General features: G+C 38.2%; 1 protein-coding gene and 1 long non-coding RNA gene across 7 annotated transcripts in view; one reads left to right on the top strand and one right to left on the bottom strand.

Annotated features, from left to right (window-relative positions):
- The window catches only part of LOC133540631 (cAMP-specific 3',5'-cyclic phosphodiesterase 4D-like), a 232,097-nt gene that overhangs the window by 126,750 nt on the left and 93,212 nt on the right, over positions 1-12,135 (bottom strand). The window contains exon 1 of one of the 6 annotated variants that reach the window (XM_061883401.1): positions 1,193-1,585. The exons of 4 other annotated variants lie outside the window; for them this stretch is intronic. In XM_061883401.1, the coding sequence (XP_061739385.1) occupies positions 1,193-1,416 (224 nt within the window). In that variant the 5' untranslated portion in view covers positions 1,417-1,585. Of the gene's footprint in view, positions 1-1,192; positions 1,586-12,135 lie in introns of those variants that run through there. One more of the 6 variants, XM_061883404.1, reaches the window with a different exon arrangement.
- LOC133540637 (uncharacterized) lies at positions 1,274-9,621 on the top strand. Its single transcript, XR_009803689.1, has 4 exons — positions 1,274-1,864; positions 5,340-5,432; positions 5,639-5,697; positions 6,598-9,621. It is a non-coding gene; the product is annotated as an uncharacterized LOC133540637 (long non-coding RNA).

Raw genomic sequence — 12,135 nt, 5'->3', positions numbered from 1 at the left:
CTGGCAGTATTTTAGCTTCTTCTAAATCACTAATCATCGCCTCTATGGCAACAAATTAAGTACATTTCTTACAAGTGTCATCTCTGCAGGACAAGGAATAGCTATACATGCTTCACATTCACACTGTAAGAGGATACAACAGCTCAAGGCTTCACCACTAACAAAAGCTACCGTGCCTGAATGTAAACAAATGCCATGGGTGGACATCCACTGTAATAATACCAAGTACAGTAGCGTATCTAGTCGATACTATGATTGCATCGATAAAATCTTTTTTTCTCTTTTTAAAATTCATATTATGTTTATAAACTCAGGAAATAGGACCCTGGACACATGATGATTTTGAATATGATCAATTTTCCTGTAACTACTTGGTATCGAATCAATACCTAAATTTGTGGTACCAACCAAAACTAATGTAAAGCATCCAAACAACAGAAGAATAAGTGATTATTACATTTGAACAGAAGTGTAGATACCTTAAAAAATTTTGAAACAGAAAATAACCAAAGATTAACAGTAAATGAACAAGTTGATTAATAATACATTTTCTACCGCTTGTTCCTCATAATTTTGACAAAATAATAGAATGTAAAATGACACAATATGTTACTGTATACGTCAGCAGACAAATTAAGAGCCTTTGTTTGTTTACTTACTACTAAAAGACAAGTTGTCTAGTATTTTCACTATTTTATTTGAGGACAAAGTTGTTCTTCGATTGCAATAAGAAACATATGTTTAATGTACCGTAAGATTGTTTGTTAAAATAAAGCCACTAATGCCATTTTTTCGTGGTCCCCTTTACTTAGAAAAGTATCAAACGGTATTGAAAAGTATCGAAATGCATTTTGGTACCGGTACCACTAGCAAAATATTGGTATCGGGACAACCCTACTTTGACATCAGCAAAGGGTTTTTGTTGCAACCACAAACAAATAAAAACATTTTAAACAGTAACACTTCTATATTATTAACTACGGGTGTCCTGATCTGATATTGATCCAATATCAGCAAAAATATATCAAATAACGGATCTATATAAGCTCAAATACAAGCAGTCCTGCAGCACAGTTACTTGTGCAAAATCAAAAGCCAGTTAACATCTAAATGTCCTCCAATAAGCATCATGGATGTATTTGTTGCAGTAGTTGACATTCATCCCAATGACATGTAGTTTTAATAACAGTACCTGGGTGTGTGTGCCAATGTAAAGCGTCTTTGCAAGGCGATGCTGCGGTTCACCAGGACCTTGCGAAACAGCAGAGGAGAGTTGCGAGGCGAGCCACAGGGCGACATCCTGGGGGATCCGCAAGGCGAGGCGGACGTCGAATGCGGTTTCAGTTTGAAGGACTGCGAGTTGCTGAGTGTGAACGGACCCGTCTCTCCCGAGCCAACTAAGAAGGCCTCGCTCATGTTGGCTTAACATAGAGCTTGACTACAGTCGTCCAAATGTTGACTTGCAGATCAGGTAGTCCATCTCAAAGTACCTCAATAAAATTCTCAAAAAAAGCAGGTAAATGTAACGAAATCTATAATGTTGCACGTCATGCATGTTTTCTGCACTCTATGAGGGGACACAGGCACGAGTGCTGAGAGGAAACCCTCCCTACTGCTGCTGCTGGTGTTTACAAAGCACTGAGCCCTGCCTAAATATGGCCAAGCCTGAATTATAGACGTCATCTAATACCGTAGGTGACTGCCTGTGCCCAGCAACCACTTCCTGCAGAAGACAACTAGCAACACCAGTCGGTTTCCTTCTTCAACACATGGATGTGCAGACATTAACCAGTGTGTGCAGACGAATACCAGAGCAGTTTTGTGTCATGGGTCAGCATCAGAGATAGGGGCTTTCCTTGTGGTGGTGAGTGGGCCGCTCGCTCTAAAAACAGCCTGATCAGATAAAACGATTGTGAGAAGCATGGAAATGTCATCTCCACTTTTACTTTTCTCTCGAGGGAAAGCTGCTTTCCGAGCAGGTTAAGAGGTGATGGAAAATTAAATCAATCTCCCACTCCGACCAATGCAGCAGACATCCACACAAATATAAGGCTGTCAATATTTGTTCTAGGGATGTGCCAATCTACAACCGATCAGAATCTGACTTTCGTTTTTTTTTTTCTAAATAATGTATTCAACATTGTTGATTAATGCTTTTCAATGTAGTGTACAAACACAGATCAACTTTGACTGATATTGTATTTATTTTTAGTCCCACAGCTGACAAGCAACTAAATATGTGTCTCCACACACAGTGTGGAACAGTTCCTAAAAGCTAATATTGATCATCTCCATTATTTTTAGTAGGGCTGGGCGATATATCGATATATCGCGAGTTTTTCTCTGTGCGATATAAGAAATGACTATATCGTGATAGTCGAGTATACGTTCGCACGCAGTTGCTTTTAGCTGCGGGCATTACACTACAGGCTCTTCCCCCTCTTTGTTGTCTCTCCTTCTCACAGACATCAAGCGCACCTTCTTACATACGTCACATACGTATACTGTACGCCCTCGCCGAGCAGAGAGGTAGCAGCATGGGTAACGTTAGCTGTGGTGCGAGTGGTAATACGAGAGAAAGAAGGTGCAAATCCGGTAAAAAATTAAGGAAGAAATCATTCCCAAGAAAAACAGCAGGGGGTCCATCGTCTGGCGGTGGTTTGGCTTCAAGTGGCAATATGTCGAACAGACAACCGCAATTTGTCAAGTGTGGGGCAAAAGCGTTGCTACAAAAAGTAGCATTACTGCTAATATGTAGCATAATTTGAAAAGTCACCTGCTAGAGAATAAAGAGTGCTTACTCCGCATTTCAACATCTCCATTCTGTGCCACACCAACAAAATGCCGAGGCAACCATTTCCACATCAACACCGTGTGAAAAAAATATGCAACAACATAAGGAGATAATATCCCCTTAAACTACCACATAGCGATTTGATTTCATATTATGCAGCTCATTTTTATTTGACACTTATTAAAACATCTTGTGTGACATCATGCACAAAAGTGCACTTTATTTGTTTTTAACTATTGTAGTGGCGTTCTGTACAAAAAGTGCACTTTAATTTAGTGTTTTGATATGTCATCTTAGTGACATCATGCACAAAAGTGCACTAATAGCTTGTTTCAAAATGTCTCTGACAATCTTGTACTTTATGTTTTGAAATGACATGAATGTTTGTGCCACTGCTTAATAACTCTTTAATAAATACAGTTTTGGTCATTTGACTTAGTTGTGATTTCCCTCTCTGCATGAAAGTTTAAAATGAGCATACATACTGTATTAATGCAGTATGAACAAGAATGTTAATGGAGACACATAGAATCATCATACTGCTGTGCATATATGCATCAAGTGTTCATTCAAGGCTAAAGCAAAATATCGAGATATATATGGCGTATCGTGACATGGCCTAAAAATAACAGCTAAACTAGCTGCTAAGCCGGTTATAAACAACAGATGAAATTAGTGCTTAGTAAAGTTTAAGAAGTGTAGATAGAACCACGTTACAGCAGAAAGAAAGATGCTACAAACAGGAAATAAACACACAGATTAATAACAGTCTCGAGAGAAGATAATATAACTACAACTGTTGGTGTGTCAGCATTGTTGCAGTCAGCAAGAAGAGGGCAGACCGAGCCATAATCAAGCCATAAATTGGTGGTGTCGATACCAAGGGAAGTATAGTATTTTTTTTTAATGCTACAAATTTAGAGAGTAATTCCCTGGACACCAGAATACTTTTGAGGGCAAAAATGTCACAGTTATTTGTTGATGTCGAACCCCAAGATGCAGAGACGGAGGCAGGCATAGAATATGAAAACACGATTTAATTAAAACTAAACAAGAACAAACAAAAAGCACGCACGTGGGCGGAATAACAAACTAAGAGAGCTAGCACTGGAAGCTAGAAAGCATTTCATGCTAAAGGAACTTTAGCATAAAAGCTAGTGGATAACAAACAGAAAAACTGGAAATAACTAATGGCTAACAAGGACAGCTTACCGCTACGACAACCAGGACAAAATGTAGCACGACAGGTAATAGCTGAAAAAAATCACATCGACACGACAAGAGCAACATATGGCAACGAGAAGTCCGAATGACAATACAATGATCCAGCAACTGACACAAGACAAAGCAGGTACAAATGGGAGCGGGCTGATTGGCAACAGGTGTCAATCAGCCGCAGCAGAGGAGGAACACAGCACTCAGGGAACAAAACAGGAAGCTGACAAAATAAGAGCACTAGACAGGAACTAAAGACAGGAGATACTAAACAGAGGAAACAGACAAATGCAGAGGAAAAAACTAAAACATAGACAAACTGTCAGGGGAAAGCCTGACAAAAAAAAATGTTTTAATAAACAATAATTATTGTAATTTTTGCTTTTTGACTTTGTGTTGATCAAAATAATTTATGTAATAAAAGAAAATAAGGAACTACTTAAAATATTGTACTGATATTGTTAAACTGTTCAGTAGCACTGAATAAATACATTGAAAAACGTAGAGTTAATACATGTGATCGGTATCGGGATTGGTGTCGGCCAATCTCATTCATAAATGATCGGTATTGTTATAATTCCCAGATTGGAACATTCCTAGTGTGTTGCTCCAAATGTTATGACGTGGCATGGTTGCCGTAGTTGTGACCCCACGATGCGGAGACAGGAAATGACATGCATGTAAAATGAGATATTTATTAACCCAACACATGTAGCTGGTGCAGCGGGGAAGTGCACAAAAGCATAGGGCAACGCTATACAGCAGACCTTGGCAAATTAAGGCCCGGGGGCCACATGCAGCCCGTTGAGTTTTTCAATCTGGCCCGCCAGACATTCCCAAATATTTGTTTAGATCTTTAAGATGGAAAGTGTAGCTGCCATTATGATTTGCAGTGAGGTTTTATAATGACCGTAAGTCTTGAACTATACAAAATATTTCAATGGTTGGGATCTGCGCTTATAGATGATATACTAGTTACTATGGTAACCTAATTAGTTACTATGGTCATCTAATCAGTTATTATGGTAATGTAAGTCACAGCAGCTCAGACGAGGTACCAAGCAGTGTGGATGGGGAGCGTTTCCACAGAGGCGAAAGGAGATTTTCACAACAAAGTTCTAAAGCTTAGTGATGTATCTGATATATCAGATTGTATGTGGGTTTATTTTGTACCCTTCGTGTTCATATTTCACTCTTTGTTGCATTTTTGTTGCCTTTTACTTGATTGTAAAATGTGTCAATCGAAAGGTGGTTTGCCGTTCATTATTTTGTCAATATTCAGTGTTTTATCCTTCATAGAAAAATTAAAAATTCCATTATGTTTTTTAAGGCGGACTGTCATAACGTTTGATCCAGCAATGATCCAGCACTGTCTTGGACTCAATGCTGGCATATAAAGCACCCTAATGGAGATTGGCGGCAAGTGAGTACCCTAATCACCAAACAGAAGCAGGAGTGTCAATCAGTGATCACTTTAATTAAAAATATTACACAGGCTGCAGAAAGACATGGAGTATAACAAATGTTTCGGCAAACAATATACAGTATTGGCAGAAACAGGGATGTGACTCGCGATTTAATAAAAGCTTCTGGCCTGTAAATCATTCTGAGTATTTCCACCCATTGCAGGGAATTCACAGTGTCCTCCTACTACAACCAAGTCGCCATATTGCTCCAAGTTATCAGAGGTGAGCATTGAGACGGACACGGAAAAATCAGTGGAATCCTTTTTAGATGTGTATGGGGCATCTGTAATGCGGACAAACGAAATCCGGAGATTTTGGAAGAAGAAAAACTCATCCCATTTCCAAAACCCTAGACAAACTACGAGAAATGGCTTTGTTAGACCAAAGCTTGTGGGAGACAGCATTTTAGCAGAACATCCCTTTTGGATCCTAAATTTAATTGTGCAAAGTAGGGGTGTAACGGTACACAAAAATTTCAGTCCGGTACGTACCTCGGTTTAAAGGTCACGGTTCGGTTCATTTTCGGTACAGTAAGAAAACTACAAAATATACATATTTTTGGGTTATTTATTTACCACATTTGTAAACAATGGCATAACATACATATACACACAGGGTCCATTGTCAGGGTTAATGGGGTCAACATGTATAAAATAAAAACTAAATAAGATAAGGCTCAGAATGGTTTCTTAACAAAACCTTTCTACATATAAAGTGACTTTTATTAGCCTGGCTAACTTGGCATTAAGAGGATATATGGGCTCCTTGTTCTTCCACCATATAAGTGGGTCAAAATCTAGTTTTTAATGCAATATGGACTCAAATCTGCTGCTATAAAAACATTTGTTATTGCTTTAGCCCTGCCTGACTCGCCGAGGAGAGGCTGCATGAATGCGGTGGTGACGCTTCAAATGGGTTAGCATGTGTTAAGAGTAGCGTATGTGTGTGTGCGTGTGGCCCTTTAATATGTGACAGCATTGAGGTGAGTGTGTGGGCGAGCGAGGTGAGGGAGCGGTAGGTGAGTGCGGGGAGTGGCTAGTGTTTTGTTGGATTGACTGTGTGCAAGACTTCAATGAAGCCACGGATTGCAACTAATCGCCGAACTCTTCATTTACCCTGCAGTCCGGAGCTGTGGAGACCCACTGCCGGGTAGATTGAAGGGTGTTGCCCCCAAGAATACATCAGCCCTGAAGGAGGAGTGTCTCCCCTGCGCTGCTCGACTACGGTCTGGGAGACGGAAGCAGGAAAGGTGCAACACATGTTTGACGTGTTGTCAGAAGCAGCTGCTGAACAATATCGGCAAAACACCGTCCTCCATGGTTGTATTGCGCAGCCAAAGTGTTCCCAAACGGGAGATCTTAACGAGGCAGTAGGGTCTTACAGCTCTGGCCTTTACATGTTGTCCTAGCATGCTGCAAGCATGTGTACTCGTTCGGTACACCTCCGAACCGAACCGAAAACCCCGTACCGAAACGGTTTAATACAAATACACGTACCGTTACACTTCTAGTGCAAAGTCAATCTTAAAGGGGAACTGCACTTTTCTGGGATTTTGCCTATCATTCACAATCCTTATGTAATACAAGAACACCTATGTTTTTATATTTTTACCGCATTCAAAATAAATGTTAGCAAAAGTCAGGTAACAATGGAACCAATGAGGGTTGCTCGATTTCGTCTATAAAGCACTCTTAAAAAAAACCTCCATCAACATTTTATATATGTGTTGTAAGCATCTATGTAATGTAGTAACAGGCACATTCACAATAACATGTAATACTTACATGTTTTGTCCATTTCAAACATACGGCGGCATATTCATTACACAAATGCATCATAACATTCACTTTTTTCTTCAAAACAACTTCTATTCATGCAGACTTCATGATAACCATCAATGATTACTTTGGGACAAATGATCCTTATATTTTTGAGTCTAAATAAAAGGCGGATGATCAACAAGTTTTAGAAGCTGAGTGCCAAACAGATCCAGCTTCGGTGAAACACTAAGCATTGTGTAGCAGAGTTGCTTAGTGCTAAAAAAAAGTAATGACATAATGAAACAATCACTTACTGTACAATGTCTTCTCTCAATGGGATGCCAGTAGCACGAGTGGTACACGTACCACGGTTTAAGAAAGACTGATCTAGAATTAACTTTTACCAGAAACAAACCAAAACATTATCACTGTTATGAATGATGTCCAATTTAAAACGGCATTATGGGATAAAGCACGGGCATTTTGAATACACATTTTCTCTACATTCAAAGATGAGAACAACAAATTGAACTGCACTGGAATCGGCATATCAAACTGCAAGTAGGATTCTTGTAATGTCGATGACACAAAACCAAAAATCCACACAGTGCTCACTTTTAAATAGCATGGATTTGGGGCAACACAAAGACTAATTTTTAGATGCAGTGATAATAAAATAATGCATGACTTAAGTGATTCGACACAATTTTTCACAAAAAAACCCCCAAAAAAGAGGAATAAATAGCTAAAATTAGGCAACCTCCCGCCTATCAAATTCCAACGAAAATTAACACAGAAGTACTAACTGGTGAGCTAGTTAAGCAGCTGTGTTATGGAGTAAAATGCAGAGTATATTGCCCTTAAATGGGAACTGAACTTTTTTGGGAATTTTGCCTATCGTTCACAATCATTATGAAACCCATGACGATGGATAGATTTAAAAAAAAAAATGCATTTTAACTTGTAAAAAAACGTAAATAAAAGTCAGTTTAAAGCGGAGCCAATGGGAGTTCCTCTATTTCACCCATAAAATCCAATAAATAACCATTCAAAAATCGGCAACAATACTCCATTTACACTTTGTGACTTGAATATTACCCAAGTATGGTATTAGTAATATTTTTATTATAATCGCTAACGTAAACTATTTATAGCGACATGCTCTACTGGCGAGGTGTTTCCTCACTTCCTTTCTCCCTGGAAGTTTATTGCAGATCATAAAACATGCATCTCACCTAGACAGAAGAAGTCTGAGGATGTATTCCGACAAATTGGTACACTTTGACACGAAAGGACGCTAAGTCAGTAACCCCTGTACCACCGTGCTGCCAAAATTGTATTGTGTTAATTAAAATGTGAAAGGTACACCTCCCTATGTGTCATACGATCAGTGTTTCAGACGAAGCTGCTCCACGACTTTAGAAATGGTCCATATCGCATTCTCGGACACTTGGAATGGACAAAAGTGGAGAAAATAATGACTATACACAAAAAACATTTATGAGTGAGAAAAGATGGCATCTCTTTTTTTCTGTGACTAATGCTGGGATTGGAACTATTTATTGGAGTGAGTCACACATCATTCCTCCTCCCATCAGCAGATCCGACACAAAAAAGCTGTCACAAAAAGACACAATTCCTCATCCAGCGCACACAAACCTGTGTTAAATCACCCAAAAAGGCCTTGAACTCTACACTTACACACAGCAAGTTTATTTTCCTCAGAGCTTTTCTTAATTACAACAAAATGGCCTATTCACCTAATTATGTAATTGAAAATTACATTAGAAAAGCCTCCATATGGACACATCATGGAGACGGTACTTACAGTACTTGACTTGAAAGTTACTGTGTTCTGTTAATGTAAATTACTCCATCTTGCTGTCCATTTTCATTTCATTTGTTTTCTATTTATATTACTAATGTATTCATTTTTATTTTAATAATATAATTAAATAAAATATATTTTAATTTGAAACAATTTTATTTTAATTTAATTCAATTAAGAAATTAGAAAAAATATGGATGAATAGGAATTAAATACAATTTAGTTAAATAAAAGTATTGCTTTTTATTTTGTTTGTGTTGAAAAGTGAAGGGAGAGGAGGTGGATTGGTTGGTTGGTGTCACTTTATTTCGAACATGCATACAATTACAATGTAATAAATCACATATTTCCAGTTGTTTCATTATATTTCCAGCAGTTTCATTACAGCATGTCCAAAAAGGAGTACGAAGAAGCAGAGTTTATTTAATCCTACCCCTGTTCATATGATAGCAGTTTTAACCATTCGTTTGTTCTCTATTTGTAAGACTACGGTGAATAAAAAATTTTATATACAATGTGTACGGTGAGTAAATTGTTTTACTATAAAAAAAAATTGGAAACCCTCTGAGTATTGTAACTTTGGTTTATCCATGCATTATGCACTGTTAATGCTCAATAAAGCTTTTTTATTTATAAAAAAGAAAAGAAAAAAACATGTGGGTGTAAAAAAAACAACAACCATTATACAACCATATAATGCAGGTGATACATAAGTTGCCAGCTCACTAAATGTTGCTGTAAATAAAGCTGAAGTGTTTTTGTAGCTCAGAAATAATTAATGTCAACATAACATCCTTAGCAGATTAATAATATGGTTTGTGTTGAAGCACGGCTGAGTTGAAAAAGTCTATACCTATTCTCTATGTTCCGACCCTCATCATTCTTTCCGTTCAGGGTCTTGGTTGAGCTGGACAAAATAACCATTCAGACTCACATTCACACATAGAGACATTTTTGAGTCTTCAATTAATCCAGCATGCATGTTTTTGGACTGTGGGAGGAATTGGAGTACTCACAGAATAAAAAACACATTCATCCAAACTCTACAGTGTCAGGAAACCGCATGACTGCCGTTTTGTTACCCCGAGATGCAAGGACCAGGCGAGCTGAGAGCAGGTAAGATGACTTTAATTCTCATCAAAACAAAAACACGAAGCAGTCTTGCCAACAGAAGTTCCAAACATATAATTATCATCGAGCACTGAGGAGTGCTCGAGACAAGGCATAAATAGCATACATGTTGATTGGCAGCAGGTGTGGACCAGCTGCCAATCATCAGCAGGTGTGTGTAATGAACAGTGCTCAGCAGAACAAGGAGGAAGTGGAAACCAAGATAAAAGTACTGAATAAGAAGTAAAAATAAGAATGAGGAAAACAAACAGAAATGAAGTGACAGATCGTCACATACAGTACCAGTAGTGTATTTTTGCAGTGGTATAGTCATTTAAATTATACGTGTGTATTCAAATTTGTGACTAATGCATGAACTGAATATAATGTGCCTTTTGTTAGATGTTTTTGTAACTGCAAAAAACCTGCACAAGCACAAGAAGAACAATCCCAGGAGCTACTTGTTGTGACTGAACCATGCTGCCCGATGTACTGTTGAAACAGTAGGTTGGAGTCAATACATTTGAGTATTAATAAAATACACAAAGATATGCTGCCAATAGTACCAGGGCACTGGCAGCCAAGCTTGAAGCCAAATGATAGAAAAAAATCACATCAACAATGTAGTAATCAAACAAACAAAATCCATCATGTGTCTGCTGAACTGTTTACAATAAAACTGAATGCACGCTTCATTATTCCTCATTATCATTACTACTTTCTCATTTCACTGAGCCCTCAACGATCATATTCAATATGACTTCAGGACATTTACATTTTTACAAAGAGAGGACTGACTTCTGCTGTCCTGATGTAACAAATAAATAATTGTACAGCAGAACACCAGAAGTCCGCTTTAGTAACCAAGTGCAAGCAGATAACAGTAAGTCTTATCACAGCATTCTACTGTATACGAATGAACCTTGAACCAAACTGAGGCTCTGAACTCTTCCAACGCTTCACCTGATTTCATCACTAATGTGGAATGGCAATGTCTGATGACTCAGATTCGGTCCACCACACTCTACAACCAAACATCTGTCAGGTTCTGCTGCATCACCTTGACAACCAAGAGCCTCTCAGTTACAAACTGTTGCAGTTCTTAGAACACAAGAGCAACCTTTCATTTAAGATCCCTGGCTTTTCAGTGGTTGCTTCTGCATCATGACTGACACCCAGTGGTGTATGTTGGTAATGTAGATTTGTTTCAGAGTTCAATTGTACAGTGGCCCAATAGGCTTTAAAACAGTCAGTAACTTAAATTCAAAGCTGCTATTGAGTTACAATCCAATGTTTTTTGTAAAACTTCATAAGTTTAAAGAGGTAAGCTGAAAAATAATTTCCCCATTCAAACCATTTTTAGAGAACATCAAGTTGTGCAAAAATTACTAAAACACAGTTGCAGCTTCACTCTATTCTGGATTTTTTTAAGCATATTTTGTTTGAGTCTGGCTTGGGTGTTGTTGGTAACCCTTAGTTGCAGTGCCAACGTGCAGATAGACTGTATGTATTAACAAAAATTAGTGCAGCAGGGAAGAGCACAAAAAAGACTAAACAGTCCCATTGAGCATATGCAACATGTAAGTACAAATCCCAAAGCAAAAAAAAATTATCCAGAACAGAGGACAGGGTTGACAGAGGAAACAGCCTTATTGGGAACATGTGACATGTGTGTCCTGATTGTCAATCAAGGACAGGTGAGAGAGCAAATGGTCAGACTACAGTTGTGTAAAATGGAGGTAAACAGGAAGTGGAAACAGAAATAAAACTTAATATATGAAACTAATAATAGTAATAGTCATGCAAAATAATGCACATATTCTATGTATCATTGGCCTAAATGAAGTATTTTCAAGCATATGAGCTAGGGCTGGACATTATATCGATATACTCGGTATATCGCGGGTTTGTCTCTGTGCGATATAGAAAATGACTATATCGTGATATTCAAGTAAACATTCT

The sequence above is a fragment of the Nerophis ophidion genome, linkage group LG22, assembly GCF_033978795.1.
Source record: "Nerophis ophidion isolate RoL-2023_Sa linkage group LG22, RoL_Noph_v1.0, whole genome shotgun sequence".
NCBI classification, from domain to species: domain Eukaryota; kingdom Metazoa; phylum Chordata; class Actinopteri; order Syngnathiformes; family Syngnathidae; genus Nerophis; species Nerophis ophidion.
This window is presented reverse-complemented; position numbering and strand designations above follow the sequence as displayed.